The sequence below is a fragment of the Epinephelus lanceolatus genome, chromosome 18, assembly GCF_041903045.1.
Source record: "Epinephelus lanceolatus isolate andai-2023 chromosome 18, ASM4190304v1, whole genome shotgun sequence".
Taxonomy (NCBI): domain Eukaryota; kingdom Metazoa; phylum Chordata; class Actinopteri; order Perciformes; family Serranidae; genus Epinephelus; species Epinephelus lanceolatus.
The window spans coordinates 42,345,090-42,370,589 of NC_135751.1; the positions used below are offsets into that span (position 1 = coordinate 42,345,090).

Genomic DNA, 25,500 nt, shown 5'->3' on the forward strand with positions numbered 1-25,500 from the left:
AAGGTTTGCCAACCTTTGTTATCTCTGCCATTACAGATAAGTTAATGAAGCTAAGCTCCAGAAGTTAACGTTAGCTTAACTAGAGCCCTTTGGACAACAGCTAACAATGATGTACGATCACCAAAGTACAAAACTAGAACAAAATAGGCTAATGAACTCCCAGCAAACAAGGTGACATGATGAACAACGCAGCTAGGAGCTAACGTTAGGCTAACTTTAGCTAACGTTAGCTAGAGATGTTAAAGATAACTTTATATTTCTTTCCAGCAAAGTGACAATATGTTGCCTCAAACACAATGTTGACTTACCTTAGAACAGATGTAGACATCATTGTTAATCTTATTCACGTTGAGTTGATGTTGTGGTCTAACGTTACCACACAACTTAACTAAAAAGTTACTTTTCTCAGTAACGCATTACTTTTTGGTTTAAGTAACTGAGTTACTAACTGAGTTACTTTTTAATGAAGTAACTAGTAACGGTAACTAGCTACGCTAACTACATGTTAGGCTAACTCCCATTGTTGCTGATGACAACAGTAGGGTAAGTCAATGCTAGGCTAATGCTAGTCTCGTGGTTGTTTTTAGGTTTCAGGACGCTGTGTTCCTCACCTCTTCCACTATCACAGCTCATCTGAATGAAATGAGAACTCTGTGTGTGTGTGTGTGTGTGTGTGTGTGTGTGTGCGTGCGTGCGTGCGTGCGTGCGTGCGTGCGTGCGTGCGTGCATGTGAGATGAATGATGTAATAGTCTGACAACATTTTCCAGACTAATCGATGGCTCTGTTTCTGTCTCTCTGTCCTGTGTCCTGCAGTGGAGGTGAAGAGCAGCCTCCCGTCGGGGATGCAGAGTCCCGTAGGAACAGCCAGCGAGCAGCGAGGAGGAGGCGGGGAAGGAGGTGAGTCTTTGATGGGGGAGGCCATATCTCAGAAGGGCGGTTTGATGTAGTGGGTTTATTACATCCTAAAAGTGGATCAGTGGACTGTCTAAGGGCCCGTACACATGCTGCGTCTTTAACCGCCTGGAAAACACGGGGTTGGTGCTGGGTGCTACTCTTGTTCCTCTTCTGTGCCTGTGTTTTTATAAAGCGACATTATCCTGCAGAAACCTTTGCCAGGTCACATGGGAAACTTTTTAGAAAATAAATTATATTTCAATGCTAAAACTTCAACCAAAAGTTTGGATTTGAATACATGAGGAACCTTAAAGAAATAATGACGCTGCTGTTTAAGGTGAACAAACAATCAGTGATGTCACCAGTATGTCTGACCTGTTGTCTGTATCTGTTTTCCCAGGTGGGGGTCCAGGTGAAGGCCCAGGAGGAGGAGGTGGAGGAGGAGGCCCAGTAGATCTGCGGACTGAGCCCAGGGTGGGCTCTCTGTCTGCGGGGGTGGCGGCGGTGGACACAGCCATGAGGGAGCAGCAGCTCCAGCAGGAGCTCGTTCTGCTCAAACAGCAGCAGGAGCTCCAGAAACAGCTGCTGTTCGCCGAGTTCCAGAAGAAACACGAAGTGCTGACAAGACAGCACGAAGTCCAGCTGCAGGAGCACCTGAAGGTAGGCCGACAGGTGTCCGCTCACCGTACCTGGCTTCAGCTTCCTGCTCTGGTGGTCAGCTCGGTAACATGTGTGTGTTTGAAGCAACAACAGGAGCTGCTGGCGGCGAAGAGGCAGCAGGAGCTGGAGCAGAAGAGGAAACTGGAGCAACAGAGACATGAAGAGCAGGAGAAGCATCGACTGGAGCAACAGCTGCTGCTGCTGAGGAACAAGGAGAAAGGCAAAGAGAGTACGTTACTCTGATACTGCTGCTGTTAACATCATGTCTGGCTCTGTCTCCGTTCCTGTCGCTACGTTAAACTCGTCTCACATGGCCAGACCTTTGTCCACACACGCGGAGATTTAATGCCAGCACTCACCTCTCCACATGATGTTCCACCAAAATGAGTTCATTCCCAACGCTTTTTGCATGAGCAGCGTCGCTGCATCCTGGGCTTAGCTCCGCCCCGATGACTCTGATTGGTTTAAAGAAATACAACTCAGAGTGTTTATATGCCTCTGTGCTGGTGAAAGCCGTGAACAGAGGCATGATGTTTTAGGGTTGTCTGTCCATCTGTCTGTCCCATTCTCACAGGCACGATATCTCAAGAATGCCTGGAGGAAATTTCTGTAAATTTGGCACAAACGTCCACTTTGAGTCTACAATAAGCTGAGAATTTGGTGGTCAAATGTCAAAGACGCTGTGACCTAGCACTTGTATAATGGAAGGAAATATCTTAAGAATGCGCGGTGGAAATTGCTTTCAACTTGGCACAAACGTCCACTTTGACTTAGTGATGTACTGATTAGATTTTGGTGGTGAAAGGTGAAAGGTAGAGGTTGCTCGGTCTGATTCTTGTGAACACGATATCTGTAGAACACCTTGAGGGTATTTCTTTGATCATCAAAATCTAATCAGTTCATCCTTGAGTCAAAGTGAACATTTGTGCCAAATTTGAAGGTCGCTGTGTATCCGTTTCGCTCTCCTAGAGGTTTCCACAAATTTGGTTCAAACATCTACTTTGACTTACAAATGAACTGATTGGATTTTGATGGTCAGAGGTCAAAGACACTGTGACCTTGCGTCCATCCACTACTCGTGAACACGATATCTCAAGAGTGACCCGAGGAAATTTCTTTAAATTTGGCACAAATGTCCACATTGACTTAGTGATAAAATGATTTGATTGTGGTGGTCATTTGACCTGACGTTAGCTGCGGTGGCCGATCATGTAACTGCCGATCAGAGCGTAAAGACACCCGCAGTCCACAGGAACAAGTCACACAGTCTGTTTCTATCTTTGAATATTACAGTGAGTGAAAGACTTAAAGTGTGTATTAGAAGCTTGTGTGTTTTATCCCTCAAAGGAGTGTGCACTTTTGTTTGTGTGCACACATGTGCGTCTTTTGTGGCCATAATGATAATCAAGAGAATCTCTGCAGATCTTTGAAGACATCCTAAACTTAGTGACAACAAAAACTCTGTCACTGAGATGGAGAGATTTCTCTCCTCCCTCCGTTCCCCCACAAACGTCCCATTTCAGCAACACTCCCAAACGCCACACACCCCTGTGGCTAATCGCCGCAGCACCAGATTTGGTGTAAAGCAACCTTAGTGTGGAATTTTAATGGGTTCAGCCAGACCTTCTCCAGCGCTGGCACAACCCGACGTAGGTCTGGCTCTGTGAGACTAATCACTACCATGCTGTACACATGTTTGCTGTGTGTGTCTATACAACATGGCCGCCGTCCTTTGCTGACTCTCTGCTGTGTTTCTGAAGGTGCCATCGCCAGTACGGAGGTGAAACTGAAGCTGCAGGAGTTCCTCCTCAATAAGAAAGAGCCCGGCATCGGTGGACTGAACCATTCCTTCTCCCCAAAGTGCTGGTGAGGCCTGTGGAGACATCAACCTGTCGCATCACTGAAACATGATATACTGACCCGAGACGGGTTTTGTGACTCATCGTTCACCCCAACTCGCCTCCTTACAAGCGCTCAGGACTGCTTCCTTGTTTACTGCCATCAGCACATTGGTCACGTAATTGTAGCCTTTCAAAATACGTGGGATATGTACGAATTTAGGTGCGTTACTTTTCATGGGGAAACAAACAAACAAACAAACAACGGTCGGGTCAGAAACAGGCTCAGATCATTGAGTGTGTGTCCAGATGAACAGGATGTAACAGGAGAAGGTTTCTGGGAAATGTAGGAAGTGACTAAATGAAGTTCATGAAGCAGGTCGTCAGAAAATTACTTCACTGAAACACTTTATATTCTGAAAGGATTTACCAGACGGATAACTCAGTGTGTGTGTGTGTGTGTGTGTGTGTGTGTGTGTCTTCAGGGGTGCCCAGCACACCTCCCTGGAGCAGGGCTCTCCTCCGCAGAGTAACACCCCAGGAACTCCTCCCTCCTACAAACTGCCCCCACTGCTGGGGAACTACGAGGGCAAAGACGACTTCCCGCTCCGCAAGACAGGTAGGACACACACACAGACAGAGGGAGGACGTGTGTGTGTGTGTGTGTGTGTGTAGTTTGACGAAGGATTATGTGGAGGAGGTGGAGTGTGGTGTGTTTCTGTATATGTGTGTGTGTGTGTGTGTGTGTGTGTGTGTACGTACGTACGAGTGTGCAAGTGTGAGTCACTTTGAGTCTGACTCACCAGAGAAGAGGTAGCCTTAACAAGACACACACACACACACACACACACGGTTTCAGATATAACTGATAGTATGTGAAAGCATTTCTCCGAACACGTCAATACAAAGCGAGGAGGTCAGGACAGGACAGACCAGACGTCAGAGGAAAACTTTAACATCGCACATTTACACGTTTCATTCGCATCATATCGGCGTTTCTGAAGTGACGTAGTGATGATGTCATCAGGTGGTGGAGAGGATGGTGGATGATGTGACACCTGCCAAGGTGCAGAGCGTTGGCTGACTGTTGGTGTGGTGTGTCAGGGCTCTTACACATGATAGATTTATATCACACATGTAAAACATTGACCGAAAGAATGCTCATGCAAAATCCTTTCAAGTCTTTCTCAGTCAGATCTGTTATTAGCTGCACTGATCCCACAGTCGAAGGATTAACACTCACCAAACATCCAGGATTGCAGCTGCAGCTGGATTCACAACATCACGCAAGAATCATGAGGTCACGAGAGAGTCCGACCCTGAACAGCTCACATTTCTGCTGCTGTTCGATACAGTGGTGAAATTTGGTGTTTGGAAAATGGCGCCACCTTTTTATGAACATGAATTATGTAGGTAGGTAACTTTCCAAAATCTCTCTCTGAAGGTGCGGACACACCAAACCGACCGCAGCACCTCCACGGACTATTACATCCAGACGGTCCCGGTGTTTCCTCCTCAGGCTCCACTTCACTCAGCTGCCCGATAAACCCGCTGCTTCTTCCCACTTTAAACCTGAATAACAAACCAGGGCTCGGTGCTCCGGTTGGATCCAAACGGAGAGCCGGGGCTAGCTCAGAGACTAGCGGAGGCTAACTGGCTGTGCTTCCCTCCGGTCATGCTGCGGCTAACGCTCCGCTAGCCGCTCCCAGCTAGCTCCGGTTTGTTATTCAGGTTAAAGTGTGAAGAAGCAGCGGGTCTGTGGGGCAGCTGAGTGAAGTGGAGCCTGAGGAGGAAGCACCGGTTAGCCCCGGTTTCACTACAGGCAGATTCACTCGCTACAGGGGCGAGGAAATAAAACCTGAACAGCCAATCAGAGTGATCTCTCTCACCGACAAGCTCCGCCGCCGATTCAACATGCTCGATCGGCCGAAAAGCCGACGACGCCGAAGTGCCGACGGTGCGGGACACACCGCAAAAACTAGGCCGACAGACGCTCACAGACGACCTGACTTTGGTCGATGGCCGACCGTCAGCTTGGCGTGTCAGGACCTATAGGCAGCTAGATTCTTGAGATCACGACAGAATCCAGCCCTGATTTGCTCCTGTGATAGAAACAGTATCGCCAAATCTCCCCAGTAGACACATTCCTACCGTCAGTGCTGGACACTGTTTCAGCAGCTTAAACCAATAAAACCTGGACGCTTCTTGTTCCTCTGGTTCCTCTTCCTGCTCTCTACCCTTCACCTTGACTTTTAAACCAAAGCCTCCTTAAAATACACCTGCTGCTGGCGCCGCTCATCCAGCACGCCAATGCTGCAGCCAGAATGCAGCAGAGGATTATCAGCCTGCGCTCCTGTATCCGCCCTGATAGGCTCCTGTTGGCACATCACCAGGAAACCTTCAAATACCCCAAAGAAATCCTCCGCCAACCAAAACAATGACATCACAATCAAACAAATCGCACCAGATTAAAAAGCCCCAAAGAAAGAAACACACACAGGAACAAATGTGTCTGAACAGACTGAAACACAGTCGGCTGTTGATCGTTGATGTGGTTTTTTTTGGCGTCGTCTTCCTGTCTGCAGTCTCAGAGCCCAACCTGAAGGTGCGATCACGGTTGAAGCAAAAGGTGGCGGAGAGGCGGAGCTCCCCACTCCTCCGCAGGAAGGACGGGACCGTCATCAGCACCTTTAAGAAGAGAGCCATAGAGATATCAGGTAAACACACACACACACGTGTACACACTGACATGACAATGATTTACATTCTGGAAGAACAAAAGGAACAATGTGTTTTCAAAGTAAATATATGAACTCCTCTTCCTCTCTGTGTCTCTGGTCCAGTCTCGTCTCTGTGTAACAGCGCTCCAGGTTCAGGTCCCAGCAGTCCCAACAGCTCCAACACGGCTATCGCCAACGGCAACACGGGGTCGGTCCCCAACATACAGACTGAGGTACACACACACACACACACACACACACACACAACCGAACTGACCCAAACAGGTCAGGTGTGAACGCAGCCTGTTTTTGTGTTGTTGCACAGAAACATTTATTTATTAACAGAGATAACAAGGCTCAGGAGCTTCATCGTTGATCCAACATGTGCAGGTCAGATTTTACATGAGGAGACTGAGGTGAAAACATGAGGTGGAGTCAAACAGCTGCACTCTGATGATTAATGACAGATGTTTTATTAACTGGTTAATGAATTTGTTTTAAAGCAGTCGAGCCCAAAGAGAAGAGTCACAGAGTGAGATGAGCTCCTAACTAACCTCTCTGTCTGCAGCTGAGGTCTCTGCACCAGACGCTGGGGGCTGATGGGACATTGAGTCCTCTGAATCTCTACACCTCGCCCTCGCTGCCCAACATCTCCCTGGGCCTCCCAGCCAACACACACATCACGGTGGGTCACTGGCGGCATTTAGGCGGCATTTTGCTGCACTCCCCGATTTTGTTTTTATACTGCCAATGCTGAAAAAAGACTGATTGGGCTTTCCTGCAAATTTGCACAACTCCTGTTTAAAAACCCCAGTAACCATGGTAACTTCCCCCCACAGCCCCCTCAAAAGCTGTCCACCCAGCAGGAGGCCGAGCGTCAAGCTATCCAATCACTGCGAGGGGGCGGAGCTCTAACAGGGAAGTTCCTCTCCACGTCCTCCCTACCTGCAGGTAAACTCACCTGAACGCATCATTTATTTTATTCTTAAACAGCAGGTGTATGTGTGTGAGGAAACATTTAATTAAAGAAGCTTCTTGAGCACTACGTACTGAAGCTGTGTTCTCTGGAACGAGTAATGATGTCATCATGTGTCTCTGCAGGGGTGGGGCATGAGGTGGAGACTCCGCCCCCCAGCTCTCACTCCGCCCATTCCTCATTATTACAACATGTTCTACTGCTGGAGCAGGCCCGACAGCAGACAGCCATGCTCGCTGGTACACACACACACACACACACACACACGTTGTCCACGCTAAAGTCCACGTTAGTCTCCGCCCACAGTGTCCAACTCATTGTGTCTCTGCCCCCCCCCCCCCCTCAGTCCCCATGTACAGCCAGTCGCCGCTGGTTACGGCAGAGAGAGGCGTGTCCGGCGGCATGCGGGCGGTCAACAAGTTGCCTCGCCATCGGCCGCTGGCTCGGACCCAGAGTGCACCTCTGCCGCAGTCGCCACAGGCGCTGCAGCAGCTGGTGGTGCAGCAGCAGCACCAGCACTTCCTGGAGAAACACTACAAGGTACACACACACACACACACACACACAGGTTCATATGCACACACACACACATTCACACACTGACGTTACCTTGTGTGTGTAGATGCTGTCGAAGGGGGCGGAGCTTCCCAGGCCGCCGCCCACCCACCCAGAGGAGACAGAGGAGGAGCTGACAGAGACCAATGACATGCAGGAGGACGATGAGGGGGCGGGGCTCCACAGGTGCCGTCAGTCAGCATCATCATCATCGTCACTGATCGATCTTCATCAGTACCCGCGCTCTGTCTCTAACCTGTCACTCTGACCAATCAGGCTCCAGAAGGAGGGATCAGACGACAGCACGCCGTCCTCCGAGCAGCTCGCCGTGCACCTGAAGGGCGAGGAGGAGCACGGGAGCATGCACGTGAAAGGGGAGAGCACGGAGAGCGAGCTGGACGAAGAGGAGGAGGAGGATGACGTGGTCCAGCTGAGGGAGGGGGATGAAGAGGAGAGGGGGAGCTACTCACAGGTTTGTGCTTCGTTCTTATCTCCCAAATATCCGACTGCCGACGTCACAACACCAGGAGTTTAATAATCGAAACCAACAACAGTGAAATTCCAAATATATTAATTATCAGACATGAACTTTATTTCAAGTTGAGTTTTGGTTAAAAAAAAGACCTGTGGACGAAGGAAAGCAGCTCAGCGTTTGTCTCTGCTCACAGCGAGCAGCTGGTGAAGCTGAACCAGAGTCGGAGGGAGACAGAGTGATTTTATGCCAGACTATCTTAAATTAGATTGGCTGTACTGATATGTTTAACAATGGTTTGAATTTGATTTGTGTGCGTCTGCCTCAAGGGAAGAGAGAGGGGCAGGGGCTCAACTCAGATGAACACGTTTAATTGAGAATTAAAAACTAAAATATAAAATAATAATAATAATTCCTTCAATTTCAAGAGCGTCCTCGCACAGTGTGCTCAGGCCCTAATTATTAAGAGATTAACAAAAAAAAAGGTCTTGCAAATAGCACCACCTGGGGTCTGTCTGTGCATGTGCCTGCTTACAGGTGTGTACGCTGCTCCGTCAGGTCGGGAAGAGTTGCCCGTGTGAAGCTGCAGCACTGGAGAGGAACCAGTAGCATCAGAGATTTGGCATTGACTTGGTACTGAACCGTCGAACCTCTTGCACTCCACCCCGATTCTGTAGCAAAAACGCCTAAAATGACATACTCAAATTAAAATGACTGTAGCTTCTGAACCGCTCTGACAACATGCATGCATGAGGTCTTGCCAGAAAGAAAACTCTCTGAAGTTTCTTGTGAAAGTGTCAGAAACACTCTAGGTGATACAGAGACAGAGTAATGGGCCTCTGAAGTCAGTAAAAAGATTTTGCCTAAAATAAAATAAAAAATATGTTTCAGGATGAATAACTGTCTGTGGCTTCATCTGAGCAGGTAAATGACACTGTGGGACTTTGTGTGTTTAGGCTGCTCTGGTGCAAAATACATAATAAATAAAAGAAAAACGATGTTATTTTTGAAAAGTCGAGAGCTTCCTGAATCCAGCAACACCAAACATCACATGGTTTGATGATGTAGTGCGCCTGGGAGATACCATTTAACAGAGGAGGGGGGGGGAGCGAGGTTAAGAAGGACTTGCAACAAAATCCACTTTTTTGGTGGTTTCTAGTAACAGTGACTTTTAAATCACAGTACGAAGATGATGGTGGGATGAAGGAGTGCTGGAGCTCCTCTGATACTCCCTCTTCATCAATATGGAACCGTCTTGTTCCCAAACCTAAGTTTGAACTGTTCAGAGCATTTCGCCCAAAATGATTTGCTTCAGAACCAGAACAGTTTCTTCTCAGCTGCAGCAGGTTTTTTGTCTCATTAACAGTTATTTTTGGTAAAAACAATATGTGTAATAACAGAACTAAAGTTTGCAGGTGATCAGTGATTTTGCTTCTAATGTTTATTTCCGCCCAACGCCCTCAGTTGATGACACATCCTCGATTAAAATGGCTCCCCTCACACGGGTGGAAAGGCGGGCTGCTTCATTAGATGTATGAATACAGCTCATTCATTAGAGAGCATCAGGTTTATAAGAATCCTGAACAGAAGTGGTTGAAGAGCTGAGTTAATGTGGTGTGAATGGAGAATGTCGGGGATGTGGGGGCACGTCAGATGGGTAAGCGCCGCTCTGAGGTCTCAGGTCCGTCTTTAACTCAGGCGGCGTTCAGCATCATCCCACAGAGGGATGAATCACTCAGCTGCATCATCAGCCGTCCTCCTGCTGTTTGCAGTCTTCGCTCTGTTACAGATGTTGCTGTGTGTTAGAGATCTGACTCATCGCAGCGAACGCTCGGCCCGTTGCTGCGGTCCAAACCTGAGATGGCTTCAGGTGCTTTTCACCCTCGCACCGTTGTTTTCACACTTCCTGAGCCGCAGAGCATTTCTGTTTTCCTTCTGGGTTTTTCTCTGGTCGTGCAGCTTCGTTACAGAAACAAGACGCTGCGCTGTGACGAGTTCGTTGTGTAACATGATTATTATCTGCTCTGAGAGAGAAGTTCTCATCTTTAATGAACCCAAATGTGATGAAGAGTCACAGACGAGACTCAGTGTGCTTCAGTCACCAGCTGCTGTGAAACTTAAGACTTTGAAACGATCTGATGTGATAGTCAGGTTTGTTGTCACATTAGAATCAAAGTTTTTTTACAGAGAGGATTTTGGATCTTTATCAGTCAACTGATTTTATTATTCTCGTACCAAAGGTTGTGTTGAAATTAAGTCTGTCAAGCGATTGAAAAAATAGAATCTAATTAATCACATATATCAAATTTTGCTGTGAAAGTATTTAGAAAATTTCAGGTGAAATGAATGTTGTCAGATGTGTCGTAGTGAAGCTGCTGGATTTTGGACACAGTTGTCCCTCTGTCCTCGACCACCCACACTGGTCTGCAGTCCATTCTCTGAAGGTCCTGACACATCAAGCTGACGGTCGGCCGTCGACCAAAGTCGGGTCGTCGGTGAGCGTCTGTCGGCCTAGTTTTTGCGGTGTGTCCCGCGCCGTCGGCACTTCGGCGTCGTCGGCTTTTCGGCCGATTGAGCATGTTGAATCAGCGGCGGAGCTTGACGGTGAGAGAGATCACTCTGATTGGCTGTTCAGGTTTTATTTCCTCGCCCCTGTAGCGAGTGAATCTGCCTGTAGTGAAACCGGGGCTAACCGGTGCTTCCTCCTCAGGCTCCACTTCACTCAGCTGCCCCACAGACCCGCTGCTTCTTCACACTTTAGCCTGAATAACAAACCGGAGCTAGCTGGGAGCGGCTAGCGGAGCGTTAGCCGCAGCATGACCGGAGGGAAGCACAGCCAGTTAGCCAGCTCAGTCTGAACACCTGGTCGAGCATGGCTCGATGAGGCTGCTAGCGTTAGCATCAGAGGCTGTGCTAGCTCAGACCTCTTTGTGTTGACGTGATAGTTCAGGCTGAAGTTCTCTGATGGTGCGAAAGTTTCTTCCTGCAGAACCTGCAGAGAACAGTGCTCCTATCAACAGCTCCATCTGGGTGTTTTTTAAATGTAAGCAGCGTCGTCTCGTCTGCCTCTATCATGTGACAGAGACACTGTGGCCTTCAGTGACACACAGGGTCAAAGGGCATCATGGAACACCATCAGTCAGTGTTTATTTTCTAACACGTTATTTTTCTGTGATTAATTAACCAAAATTAACACGTTATTTTAACAGCATTAACAAAATGTGTATTTGCAAAAATGAATAATGTAGATAATAAAAGATAAATACTTGTTGTCCATGTGTAGACACAATATCACCATACTTTGCTGCATCAAAGTACTAGAAGACAAAATATGAACGTCATCCTCTGTCAGTATTTTACTTAAAGTTCATGTTGGTATTAGACGTCCTGACATTGAGTGTGGTCACCCAACACCAAAGGCGCTCTGAGCATGCTCCACAGTTTCCGCCCCGGGCTTTGACCCGGAAGTCCAATAGCATTAAATGTGTAAGAGAAGAAGAAGCCGGTAACAACATGGAGAAATCTACATCCAGAGCCGTGACTTTTTGGACGGACCAAATGTACAGAGCTGTAAAGTTGTCCACCATGGTAGCAGTTAGCTGCTAGCTAACCGTAGCTAACTTGTTTGTCCATTGTTTGGTCTGTGACGTAATAGGTCAACAGGAAAAAGGTCCAATACTAACAAGCTGAAAGGGGGCATATCTCCACCTATCGTAGAGGAGTCGCACATACTTGGCTCAATAAATGGATTCCCCTCCCGTGCTTGTATACTGGGACAAGGACAGTAGGCCAGTTAGATGTCCTCGTCCAGCTGGGACTGTAGAAACACTTCACTGCGCACAGGAAACATACTGAGTGATGGTGGCGAGCTGGGTGGCGTCTTGATGCTGCTTAACAACATTCGGTTTCTGCAAACAGAAATGATGCGTTTGTTTATTTACACACAGAGCAGGAAGTGAGATCAGATCACAAGTGTCACTCGAGACACATTCTGATATCATTTGTGAACGGGCTCTTTTGTTTCTCCCGCCTCGTCACACCCGGTCGACCCCTCTGACCCGTGCTCGCTGTGGGAGGTCTTTGTGCTGGAGGATGAATGGATGAGTCTCAAATCTGTGATCACATTCAGTTGAGTGGATTTTTGTCAAAGCGCACAGGAGCAGGATGAGTCATCCGGAGAGCTCTGACATTTTACACAAACAGAAAAAGGATGAATTTGAATGAAACTCAGTGCAACTCTTCGTTTTGTGAAATGCTCGCTGACGTCATCATGTGACATATAGATCCGTGTTCTGTCAGCGCCTGAAACCTGAAACCTACCTGAACAAACTCCTTCAAACTGTCCTCCAACACGAGAGCCTCACCGCTGGGCGTCCACACACACACACACACACACACACACACACACACACACTGACGCTGCAGTGACATCACCAGCTGGTGACTCAACCCCTGGACTCATTGCTGTGTGTCTTCCTGTACGTCTGTATATCTTGAAGTGTGTGTGTTTTAGTGTCCACCCACACATGATGAGTCACCCAGATCGCAGCAGGGAGCACAGCAACACTCCCTATATATAGACCCAGTGTGTGTGTGTGTGTGTGTGTGTGTGTGTGTCTGCAGACAAACCTTAAAATCACACACACTCTGTGGAGGTTGGTGATGAGTGAAGATTCAGCACAGTCAGTCCGAGTGTCACGAAAACCTGAACACAAATGTCGTCATCATGAAACGAGTCGCAGCAGCATTTTTATCACTGCGTCGAATCAGTCGCTGAGTTTGAGCGCTTTTATCAACGTTTATGAGCTGACAGAATATCTGAGTGTGTGATGACGGAGACGGACAGGAGGACTGTTGGCGTTCAGCACGCCATCTCTGCAGTGAATGAACGCCTCTCTGATTCATCCTGCTGCTGTGAATCATAACTCTCTCTCTCTCTGTGTCTCTCTTCTTCCCTCCTTCCCATCAGGCCTTGCAGCAGCTGGGTGTGTTCCAGTCCTCGCTGCCCCACAGACCTCTGGGACGAGCTCAGTCCTCCCCCGCCACGGCTACCGTCAATCCCATCAAACACCTCTTCACCACCGGTCAGTTTCTCTCTCTGCACATCTGCTCCCTTATTGGACGACAGTTTGACATCAGCCGTGTCGGTGTGCCCGCTGTTAAACCACCGTGCTGGTTGCCTAGCAACAGGGAGCTGACTGTTAGCTGGCGGTTCAGATGAACTGAAAAACCTGAAATTCTTCAGAGTTTCTTCTGCAGGAGCTGATGTCCTGGGACCAGCTGCACAAAACACCTTTAGTTTTCTCCTTAAATGTGACACTAAAGGCTTTATTGCTCCTTAGCTGAGGGACTTAGTTAAGTGGGATTCATACTTCTGTGTCGAATCAACACCGTACAGAGTCTACGGCATAACCTGCTCCGTAGACTGACGTTACATTACAGATCAGAAGTACAGAGAGTCGTTGACTAGAGATGATACGCCGTCTCATGGCGGTCACTTCCTGTCAGCGTTACAGATCAGAAGCACAGAGAGTCGTTGACTAGAGACGATACGCCGTCTCATGGCGGTCACTTCCTGTCAACGTTACAGATCAGAAGCACAGAGAGTCGTTGACTAGAGACGATACGCCGTCTCATGGCGGTCACTTCCTGTCAGCGTTACAGATCAGAAGCACAGAGAGTCGTTGACTAGAGACGATACGCCGTCTCATGGCGGTCACTTCCTGTCAACGTTACAGATCAGAAGCACAGAGAGTCGTTGACTAGAGACGATACGCCGTCTCATGGCGGTCACTTCCTGTCAGCGTTACAGATCAGAAGCACAGAGAGTCGTTGACTAGAGACGATACGCCGTCTCATGGCGGTCACTTCCTGTCAACGTTACAGATCAGAAGCACAGAGAGTCGTTGACTAGAGACGATACGCCGTCTCATGGCGGTCACTTCCTGTCAACGTTACAGATCAGAAGCACAGAGAGTCGTTGACTAGAGATGATACACCGTCTCATGGTGGTCACTTCCTGTCAACCAGCAGCATTTTACTACGTTACAGAACGGAGTGTCGACAGCAGTTGTTTGTTTGAATCTTTGGTCTGCTCTGCTCTGGACTTCACATTCAGGTGTCTTCTCCGTCAGTTAACTGGGACCTTCAGTCATGTTTCAGTTGTATCTGCTGACACCTGGTGGTGATCATCAGTTACTACAGAACACACAGTGGAGGATCTTTAGCGTGTATGATCTGTATGTTTTATTTCTCTTTATGAGTTTATTGTTTTACCCAGCATGCATCTCTCCCCAGCTCTTATTTGTTCAGCCCTGGTTGATATCTACATGTCTCTGTCCTTACTGTCTGCAGGGCTCGTCTACGACAGTCTGATGTTGAAGCATCAGTGTGTTTGTGGCAACGCTCACATCCACCCGGAGCATGCTGGGAGAGTGCAGAGCATCTGGTCCAGACTGCAGGAGACGGGCCTACTGGGCCGCTGCGAGGTACACACACACACTCACACACACACACACAGTCCTTAATACTCTGGACAGAGCTCCGCCCACATTGCTGTAATCTGATGGTTATAAAAGTTTTACTTAGTTTTTTTTTATTATAATTGTTGATTTTCTTTCATAAGGACAGGTTCAATATTATACCCATACAGAAATTGGAGAACTGACAAACTCACCAGGGGTCTCATTATTAAAACAATGAGTTGGATCTATACTAAAAATGTACAGTATGTACAGACAAAAGTCAAAATGGCGCGCACCAAAATATATTCAACCGTTTGCAAAATCAGCCTCCACCGTCTGCATCGCAGATTCCCCTTTTCCAAAATGTTCGTCAGCATGGATCAAAATTTCTTACGTCAAGTCTGTTTTTATAGATCACAACTTTTGCATGTGAAGTGGCGTTTGCCTCTTTCAACCCTCGGTTTGTGCGTACGCAGTGTTTATAAATGAGACTGCAGCTGATTTAAAACCTCTTGTACTCCACCCCCATTTTGTAGCAGAAACACCTAAAATGACATACCCAAATTAAAATGACTGTAGCTTCTGAACCGCTCTGACTACATGCATGCATGAGGTCTTGCCAGAAAGAAAACTCCCTGAAGTTTCTTGTGAAAGTATCAGAAACACTCTAGGTGATACAGAGACAGAGTAATGGGCCTCTGAAGTCAGTAAAAAGTTGAAGATTTTGCCTAAAATAAAATAAAAAATGATTTTCAGGATGAATAACTGCCTGTGGCTTCATCTGAGCAGGTAAATGACACTGTGGGGCTGTAGGCACACTATCAATGAACACTTGTTTCAGATTTGAAGAAGACTGCTCAAAGTATGACCATTCTACAGTGTTTTTACCATGAAAAGATCCAGGCGGAGCTCCAAATGACAAGTGGGTCACTCTGCTTCAAAACAGTACTATCAGTGATCAAACAACACTCAGCCAGCTTCAAACATTGTACCTTATTGAAATCAGGTGTGATTATGATAGCTGATGTTGTTTATGACACAGAAACACCATAAAATATCACCAAATAAAGCCATATGAAACGTGAAAGTTATGATCCCACTTTCTAGACGGTGTATCTCAGCCAAAAATAGTGGTAGGAGTGAGACTCTTACCTTTTATAAAACAGCTAAGTCCCCGCTAACAGCTCCACATAAGATCACGAGTAATCCTTTAACTTTTCCCCTCAAAAAACAGCATGACATGACTTGTCACCACTCATCGCGATTTTGGACTTTGTGTGTTTAGGCTGCTCTGGTGCCAAATACATAATAAATGAAAGAAAAACAATGTTATTTTTGAAAAGTCGAGAGCTTCCTGAATCCAGCAATACCAAACATCACATGGTTTGATGACATAGTGCACCTGGGAGATACCATTTAACAGAGGAGGGGGGGAGCGAGGACGTCGGCGTCCTGGCTGAGTTAGAGAGGTTAAACCAATAAAAACTCTGAATAAAGACGTTTCATTGTTCACATCAGTGTTTCTCTGAGACTGTTTGGTCTGTTGGAGATGAGCCGTTAGTTCAGCTTTGTTTCACATTGTAAAGTCTGGGCTACTGTAGAAACATGGCGGTGCAACGTGGTGATCTCTGTAGACGAGGACCTGCTCCCTGTGTAGATATAAACGTCGCATTCTGAGGGAACAAGAACACAAACATCAGATCAGATTCACTTTAAATCCGACACTCTGGAGCTTTGACTGTTTGATTTGTACAAACTCAGTGTGTGTGTGTGTGTGTGTGAGCAGAGGATTCGGGGGCGTAAGGCGTCTCTGGATGAGATCCAGTCGGTCCATTCAGAGTTCCACACTCTGCTGTACGGAACCAGTCCGCTCAACAGACACAAGCTGGACCACAAGAAGCTGCTGGGTAACCATCTGTCTGTCTGTCTCACTGTCTGTCTGTCTGTCTGTCTGTCCTGACATGACCTGTGAGCTCTGCTCTGATTGGTTGTTTCAGGTCCAATCAGCCAGAAGATGTACGCTGTTCTTCCCTGTGGAGGAATCGGGGTGAGGCTCTCTGTCAATAAACCATGTTTACTTGCTCACCAATATTATTCTATCTGTGGTCTGATGGTCTGAGCTCTGTGCCGCCCCCTGCAGGTGGACAGTGACACCGTGTGGAATGAGATGCACTCATCAGCGGCGGTCCGCATGGCAGTCGGCTCCGTCATCGAGCTGGCCTTCAGAGTGGCTGCAGGCGAGCTGAAGGTAACACACACACACACACACTGCTGAGTTTTCTGATACTCACACACTGTCTGATCCGTCCTTCACTCTGCGTCTCTGTCTGTCCCAGAACGGCTTCGCTGTGGTTCGTCCACCAGGTCACCACGCTGAGGAGTCCACCGCCATGTCAGTACACACACACACACACACACACACACACGCGGTCATTGTTACATTGTTGGGTGTTTCACCACGTCACACTCTGATGACGACTAACTGTAACACTCTGTGTGAACAGGGGGTTCTGTTTCTTTAATTCAGTCGCCATCACTGCCAAACTGCTGCAACAGAAACTGGGAGTGGGCAAGATCCTCATTGTGGACTGGGTGAGTAACACACACACACACACACACACACACACACACAAGCTTTCCTCGTATGCGCATGGAAGGGCAACTGCGTCACGCACGTAAAATCACTGAATCGATGAATGAACTTCTGCAGGTACGTCCTTGGTGTCATACGTCCCCAGAGGATCTCAGTGCTGATTGGCTATCACGGCGTGAATTGGTCGCTGAAGATCAGATTTTTCAACTCTTGCAAATAAGTGGATGATGCGAAATCACTCTACTCGCGTTATTCACGCCGCATCCATTCGCATCCATCACACTGCTCGGCAGGAATTCACATCTAATCGCGTCTTTACATTAACTTTACATGTAATTCACTTGTGTGAATTGTTTTATTTTCACCCGGTGTGAACAGGATTTCCTCGTATGTGCGAAGAGGTTTGCTCTCTCTGCCTCATATTGTGTTCTCATGGTGCGTTCGTTTTGTACTCGGAGGCTGTAAATTCCCAGTACCCAGTCGGAAGTTTAAACTCGAACACACCCTGAGATCGAATTTCCAACTCAGAAACTCGGAGCAACCACATCAACCTCGACATACAAATTCAAGATGACTGCCGGTCACATACATAGTGAGTCAACACTCTGCTAAAGTACTGTTTATAGCAATTTTATCTTATTTGTTTCACATCAGTTCAGCCTCATCTGCGGCGTTCATCAGTTGGAGTGCATGATGGTTTTGAAGCTGTCTATACTCCAAAAGTACAAGGGCAACAAAGGCTTTCTTGCGGGCGTCTGTGTTTTTTTTCCAACTTGTCCACCGTCGTCAACTAGAATGTAAAAACTGTTGTCAACTCGGAGGTGACGTCATTCCTACTTCCGACTTCCAACCTATGAGTACAAAACGAACGCAGCATCACCAAATGCGATGCAAATTTTCATGTCATATGACTCGCCTAAGTTTGAACGCTAGAATATTTTGTATTGGCTCAATTCACACGCGTGAAATTGCTGAATCAATGAATAATCTTCCGCTGGTATGCCCTCTGCGTCAAAGGATCTCAGTGCTGATGGGCTGTGGCGGCACGAATCAGTCGCTGAAGTTCAGATTTTTCATCTCTTGTGAATAAGCATGTGACACCAAATCATGTATTCACTTAATTAATGCTGCTTAATTCACGTGTTCGGCATTCATTACACTACCTGCTGCAAATACGTCATAATCTAATGGCATCTTTATAATGACGTTACAAGTAATTTTTTGTTTTATTCGTGCCCAGTGTGAACACATCAGGCTTTGCTCGTGTGCACGTGGAAGGGCAGAGCCATGCCGCCAAATATAACACTGCAAATGGGAATGAAGTTTCTTTGACTGAAGTTTTCCTGACTGAAATAAAGTTAATTCATTTGTTAAATCAGAGTCTGCCTCCATCCTGTCACACAAGTAAACCAGCTGTAAACACACGTAACACACGAGTTACGTTTAACCAGACGACTCTGTTTTCACCATTAGTCATAAAACTAACGGCTGATTTATTCTCAGTGTAGCTGAGCTGATCTTTCTTATATATGATGAGATGACAGCGTTACCATGACGTCTTTATGTCACAGTAATCATAAAGTGAAACTCAGCTCACACAGTGTGTCCACAGCGTCTTCATCAGCACTGACCTTCTCTCTGATGTCACTGTGACCTGTCACTGCAGGACATTCACCATGGCAACGGCACCCAGCAGGCCTTCTACAGCGACCCAAACGTCCTCTACATCTCCCTCCATCGCTATGACGACGGGAACTTCTTCCCTGGCAGCGGAGCTCCTGAGGAGGTACACACACACACACACCCACACACACACACACACACACACACACACACACACACACAGAGGTAAAATTACTCTGTAGCGTCCACAGTGACCACAGCTCTGTGTCTGTCTCTGTCTGCAGGTGGGCTCAGGTGCAGGTGTTGGTTTCAATGTGAACATCGCGTGGACTGGAGGAGTGGAGCCACCTATGGGTGATGTGGAGTACCTCACTGCCTTCAGGTAAACACTCGTTATTATTGTTATTATGGGATTGTTATCTTTTACATATAGTTTTCAAAAAGTGACACTGTTTGTAAGATCAACAGAGAGACACAGGTGGAGTGAGAGTGGACGCTGGTCGTCAGACAGTCAGTCTGGTGCTGCGTTCAAGTGCTGCTCGAATTTTCCCTTTTTCAGAGTTGGAAGTTGTTCCTATAACTTCAGAGTGTTGATGAGCTCTAATAGTTGTGATGTGGAAACAACACGGTTGCCATAAAGACGTGTTGTGTTTACAGATGCTTATCTGTAGGGCTGGGCGCTATGACAACATTTTCATATCACGTTTTTTTAAAAATCACATCGGTTTCACAGTGTTTCACGGTAGTTTGCTCGGGTTCGGCCCACTTGACACGCTGCTGTGTTGTGCTACAGCCTATTCAAGTGCTGGAATTTGTTATGTACGTAACAACGCCTGAACGCAGCACAGGCTCCACTCCATTAGTGCCATGCTCGCTTTTAATTGTCACCATGTAGAGAAAGAAATGACATGCCGTCATGTAAATAATATATATATATATATATATATATATATATATATATATAAGATGAATAACATAAGGCTCTTTAGTTTGTTTAATAAGAGGACAAGGTCTAGACCTGTTCTATAGGCCTGGATATGAAGCGTCCGTAGCTCCAAATAATGTAACGGTAGTTTCTAAAGTGCTAAGACAAAAAAAAAAGAAAAATAATTCAGCAGTTCATATTTCAGCATGACGGTGCGCCGCTGCTAGTTGCATTCAGGGAAACACTGCTCGTTGTGGTTTGAGTTCTTCTGGGTCATCGTGTACAGTTCAGTTTCAGGACTCTCTCCAGCAGCCATTCTCGCCTCTAAACTTTTCTCTATGCTCTCGCCGGCTCGAGCACGCCTGTGGTGTGCAGCGGTGAAATGGGTCCCCGCTGAAACACTTTCCCGCCGTGCACATTCCGGACGTTGTTTGGGCTATTCACCGGTATTGCGGTGTATGAAAAATTCATATCATAAGGAGAATAAAATAAACACCGGTTTTCGGTATGAACTAGTGTACCGCACAGCCCTACTTGTCTTGTTTATTAGATTCTGACAGTTTGGCTCCTCCCCCTTTAGTGCTTCTATAAAGCAGAGAAGAAGTGATGATAGACGCACGAGATCTGTGATACCTTTAATGATGATGATAATAATAATAATAATAATAATAATACATTTTATTTTTAAGGCGCCTTTCATGGCACTCAAGGTCACCATACAACAATCAAACAAAATACAGGTAATACAATTAAAACACATCTAAAATACAACAGAAAAACGGTCTGGTCAGCTTTTACAGTGAGAGCAGCTCAGTCAGACAACACTGATCAGAGACAGCGACACAGATCGTTCATATGGCGAAAAGAAAATATAAAATATGAATAAATAAATAAATAAATAAACAGGCAGCGAATCAGAGCAGAGGCAGAGAAGGACGCAGCACACTGACTGGCTCTTGTCACGGTTACTTCTGCTGCGTCATCGGCTATTTGATTTTCATATCCAGTAAAAATGTCCAAAGTTTTTCATCATTAAACATGAATTTCATCACAATCGGCTGTCGACATCGTTTTAATCGCTCAGCGCCAAATATGTGAACTAATACGAGTTTATTTTCACCTGCCAAACATTTACTGTCATCAGGTTTCTGTATATATGACATCAGAGTCAGCAGGTCCAGGTGCACCAACAACTTTGTCAAGTTTGGAGTTTACGTTCCAACTTGAAGCGGCGTCAGGAACTCATTTTTCCTTTTATTCTGACAGCACATGAACGCAGCATGAAAAAAATACCCTGTATTACGAATACTGTAAGGAAGGAGCTGTAATAGAGTGTGTGTGTGTGTGTGTGTGTGTGTGTGTGTGTGTGCAGGACCATAGTGATGCCTGTCGCCCAGCAGTTCAGTCCAGACGTGGTCCTGGTGTCTGCGGGCTTCGACGCCGTGGAGGGTCATCAGTCTCCTCTGGGAGGATACAACGTCTCCGCCAAGTGTGAGTGACACCCCGGTTACCATGGTGACCAGACAGAGACACGTTTGTGAGCGCGGCCTCAGCAGCACTTTGCCAAGTGCTTTTAATAATCAGTGTCTCTGAACATGTCGTGTGTCGGCAGGTTTCAGTCAGCTGACGCAGCTGCTGATGGGTCTGGCGGGCGGGCGCGTTGTCATGGCGCTGGAGGGAGGTCATGACCTCACAGCCATCTGTGACGCATCAGAGGCCTGCGTCTCTGCGCTCCTGGGAGACCCGGTGAGAATCTGATCAGTGATTAGTTATGGCTTAGTGTCAAACAGTGAACAGGACGAAGACATGACGAGGACTCTGTAGGTCTGCAGAACGCTTCGTGGTTGTTTGAGGCGTTTTACAGATTTTAAATCTCCGTACGACAGATTCTCATGTCCGTTTGAACGTTAAAGGAACAGTTCAACTTTTTATGCTTTGGCGCCAGCGATAGCTGCGAAGCTGCATTTTGTTTGCAGGTTCTCTGTTTGTCTTTTCATACGTATTCACACACTTTGAGGGAATTTCTTCAAATTTGGCACAAACGTCCACTCAGACCTAACGAGGTCACTGAGATCATGTGTCTGTGTCATTTTTGTGAACATATCTAAAGAACATCTTCAGGGATTTTTTTAAAAAATTTGGCACAAACGTCACTTCGACTCAACAATGAACTGATTAGGTTTGGATGATCAGAAGTCGAGGTCCCTGTGACCTCCTCTGTCTCATTCTCATGAACATGATATTAAAACACCTCGAGTGAAGCTCTTCAAATTTGGCACAAACATCCACTTAGACCTGATTAGATTTTGGTGGTCGAAGGTCACTGTGATTTGTGTTGTTAACGTGTGTGTGTGTGTGTGTGTGTCAGTGTGACGCTGTGTTTCAGAGGCCGCAGGAGAAGCCGTGTCCCAAAGCTCGGGCCTCGTTAGAGAGAGTCATCGAGATCCAGAGTAAGACACACACACACACACACACACACACTGTACGTATACACACTGATGACGCTGCGGCGTGTCCTGACCCTCCGTCTTTTCGTCCCTGCAGGTAAACACTGGTCCTGTCTCCAGACTTTGTCCCAGACGAGCGGACAGTCACTGTTGGACGACCCCATCAGCGCTCAGGGCCAATCAGAGAAGGAGGAGGCGGAGACAGTCAGCGCCATGGCGTCCCTCAGTGTTGATGTCGAGCCGCCGGGCGCGGATCCTGACGACACAGAAACCAGCAGGTCAGCGGTGCGGCGTGACGTTTCACACTGAGCACATGAACGCCTTGTTTAGATTTTAAATGTGTGACATCATTTCCTGTCGCCTTCAGGTCCACGGAGGAGCCGATGGAGGAGGAGCCTGTGTTGTAGGAGGAGCTTTAACCAGAACCACACAAGAACTCCACATTCACCTTCTGCTGGCACCTCCTCTTCCTTGTCCTTTTCCTCTTCCTCCACAAACACAGAGTGGAGGTGTGCCGCTGTGGAGGACTCTGATTGGCTGAGGAGGACATTATGGAGGCAGGAGGAGGTGGGGACTGTGACAAACAGAGACGCATCTCTTTTCTACTCGACCCGAGGAGGAGCGGACGACTTGTTGGCATCTCCATGGAAACCAGAGGAGGAAGGGTCATACGTCAGCACCTGTACACAGCTTCATCACACACCTGTCTGTCCCGACTCCTCTGTTTCCACAGCGGGACGATGACCTGTCAAAATGCCAGACGCCAAGTGGACGACTTGTCCTCTTGTCTGTCTGTGCGTCCGTCTGTCAGAGACAGGCCGAGCGAGGAGTTTGACAATGAACAGAGGAGGAGGAGGAGGAACTAGGTGCCTTTTTTTAACGAAAAACAAAACCGTCCGATCCACAAAACGCCACCGCCACAGCACCTCAGCAACCAACCAGCCAATCAGGACTGAAGAAACACACTGATGTGCACACACACACACACACACACACACACACACACACACACTGCTGTCGGTCAGTTCATCTTTGAGTCTTTGTTTCTTCGTCTGGATGCCTTAATTTGTTCTCATGTCACTCGTCAGCGCCCCGACAGAGACGGCGAGGGGAGAACTGCCATGTAACCACACATCCATCAAAGCTCCTCCCATCAGACTTTAAAGCCATCAGAACACGCCGGGACGTCCCGCAAAGTCTCCGCTGAATATGAACGTCACTTTAATAATGATATTCAGCCAGACTCTGTGGGCGCTGGCGCGAGTGTCTCAGGATCAGGCCCGTCTCAGCATCTTCATCACGTCAACCAACCCTCCGTCACTCCTCTCCCTCACTCACTCAGTCATGTGACCTGAGCCCCGCCCCTTCCTGTAAAGGGGATTGTGGGATTGTGGCACGTTTTTGAAACACCACAGCGACCACCACGCCCCTCCTTCCTTTCTTTCTTTGTTTTTTTATTTGGTGTAAATACTGTTTCCTGTCGTGTCCACGGCGCCGTCACAGCAGACTCACTTTTCTATCTCTGTACATACGTCTATGTAAAAAACACAAAATCTCTTTTTGTATAAAAAAGAAAAAATCATATTCTATATATAAATATAAATATATATATATGTAAACATTGTTTTATCCAATCAGATTGGAGTTCTGAATATATTCTATTTGGAGATTTGATGTTTTAAAGGTTTGAGCTGTTTGACAGGAAGTAAGCACACGGTCTGAGGTCGTCGGACCGCCACCTGTTTGTTTGTTTGTTTGTTTGTTTGTTAACAGATGTTGAGGGTGGCTGGATGATGTCATCGTAGTGGTGGTTGTTGTTGTTGGAGGTGAGCGGCGAGCTCCAGTTCCTCTGGCAGGACCAGTGCTGCCCTCCGCAGGCAAACAGCAGCGACTACAGAAAGGCAGGTTATCCAAGGTCAAAGGTCACGACTCGGTAAATAGGCTGGTCCAGTGATGATGCGTTTTTGTAGTCCAACAGCCTCGACCGCTGAACTACACGAAGCTGTTACAGAGACGGAGTTAAAAATACAAACCCACCAGATGGACGTCTCTCGGTTCAGGAGAAACGGGGTGACTCAGAGGAAGTTTGCCTTCCATCCTGTGAATTCATTTCTTCATCGTTCTTGCTGAAACAAACTTTTGATCCACTTGTCGTTCACGGTTCACTGTTCCTGGATCAGAGCTAACGAACCGCTCTGCGTACATTTTGATAGTGTGTTTTTTTTCCAGGATTCAGGTGCAAATGACAAAAACTCAGATATTCTCTATGATTAGTAAATCACAAATTTTCAATAGAATCAGAAATACTCTAAAATTAACGTCACAAATTGATGATAAAATTCCTTGAAAATTATCTAAGATTATTAGATCACAAATTTACAAAATACGTCAGAAATTCTCTCAGATTAAAGTTGCAAATTTAAAAAAACCCCCACAAAAGTCAGAAATTTACAGAAAAATCAGAAATTCTCTAAAATGTACGTCAAATTTTTACGATAAAAAAAATACTGAATATTTTGTAAGATTATTACGTTGCAAATCTTAAAAAAAAAAAAAATAGAATTTCTCAAAAATGAAAGTCACCAATTTACCATAAAAAAACCCTAGTGTGCTAATAGTAATGAAATCACGTCTGACCTGAATGTAAAAGTTTGTTCAAGCTTCTGACGAGTCGACCAAAACTCCAAACCAACGACTGTATGTAAAGATGGCCGACACGTCTCCACTTCCTCCTACTGTGCAAACACTGAGGCCAAAGTATCGCAGATACGGCTGCGGCCATCTTGTATCAAATTCCCGCCCATACAGCCGCACAACCAACGGCTGTTTGTCCCCTTAAAGCACAGCTTTAGAGACGTGACGTGTTCTCCAGCGTCACTTTTCACAAAGAATTCCCAGTCAAGGCCGTTAGCGACTGTTCTCTGTTGGAAGCCTCAGAACTGGACCACTCTATTGCTCACATCTACAGAAACTCAGCAGAGCGACATCAGTCAGCGAACTCTGCCGACACACTCTTCAAACCTCACAAACGTCCGTCTCCCAGGAGCCTGTAGCTGCCGCTGCTACCTCTGGGTCTCATCTGTTCAAAGCAATACAACACTGACAGGACAGCAGTGACTGGACCGACAGCGTCCAGCCTTCAGCAGGCAGCGTCACAGCACCACATCATCATGGAGCTTTTAAAGGTGCGGGTGAGCGCTCTGTGTGTGTGTGTGTGTGTGTGTGTGTTACCTGTCAGGTGGATGGACAGAGGATTGATTGATTGATTGATTTATTGAGCTCAGTGTCGTCTTTTTGTACTGATGTAAACACTAAGGCCATTTTGTCCATCA

The 25,500-nt window shown here is 46.8% G+C and overlaps 1 protein-coding gene across 4 annotated transcripts in view; it reads left to right on the forward strand.

Annotated features, from left to right (window-relative positions):
• Positions 1-24,615, forward strand: part of hdac5 (histone deacetylase 5) — a 59,565-nt gene extending 34,950 nt beyond the window's left edge. For 2 of the 4 annotated variants that reach the window (XM_078161736.1, XM_033644515.2), the window contains 27 exons: positions 815-898; positions 1,296-1,555; positions 1,640-1,784; positions 3,316-3,421; positions 3,879-4,012; positions 5,979-6,110; positions 6,237-6,346; positions 6,682-6,798; positions 6,953-7,064; positions 7,215-7,328; positions 7,436-7,629; positions 7,712-7,830; positions 7,921-8,116; positions 13,086-13,200; positions 14,471-14,604; positions 16,367-16,487; positions 16,578-16,627; positions 16,721-16,828; positions 16,917-16,972; positions 17,085-17,172; positions 18,840-18,959; positions 19,081-19,178; positions 21,094-21,212; positions 21,334-21,467; positions 22,090-22,171; positions 22,266-22,446; positions 22,536-24,615. In XM_078161736.1, coding sequence (XP_078017862.1) covers positions 815-898; positions 1,296-1,555; positions 1,640-1,784; positions 3,316-3,421; positions 3,879-4,012; positions 5,979-6,110; positions 6,237-6,346; positions 6,682-6,798; positions 6,953-7,064; positions 7,215-7,328; positions 7,436-7,629; positions 7,712-7,830; positions 7,921-8,116; positions 13,086-13,200; positions 14,471-14,604; positions 16,367-16,487; positions 16,578-16,627; positions 16,721-16,828; positions 16,917-16,972; positions 17,085-17,172; positions 18,840-18,959; positions 19,081-19,178; positions 21,094-21,212; positions 21,334-21,467; positions 22,090-22,171; positions 22,266-22,446; positions 22,536-22,575 — 3,269 coding nt within the window. In that variant the 3' untranslated portion in view covers positions 22,576-24,615. Of the gene's footprint in view, positions 1-814; positions 899-1,295; positions 1,785-3,315; positions 3,422-3,878; positions 4,013-5,978; positions 6,111-6,236; positions 6,347-6,681; positions 6,799-6,952; positions 7,065-7,214; positions 7,329-7,435; positions 7,630-7,711; positions 7,831-7,920; positions 8,117-13,085; positions 13,201-14,470; positions 14,605-16,366; positions 16,488-16,577; positions 16,628-16,720; positions 16,829-16,916; positions 16,973-17,084; positions 17,173-18,839; positions 18,960-19,080; positions 19,179-21,093; positions 21,213-21,333; positions 21,468-22,089; positions 22,172-22,265; positions 22,447-22,535 lie in introns of all 4 variants that reach the window. The other 2 variants (XM_033644516.2, XM_033644514.2) reach the window with 1 other exon arrangement.
• The last annotated feature ends 885 nt before the right edge of the window (positions 24,616-25,500 follow it).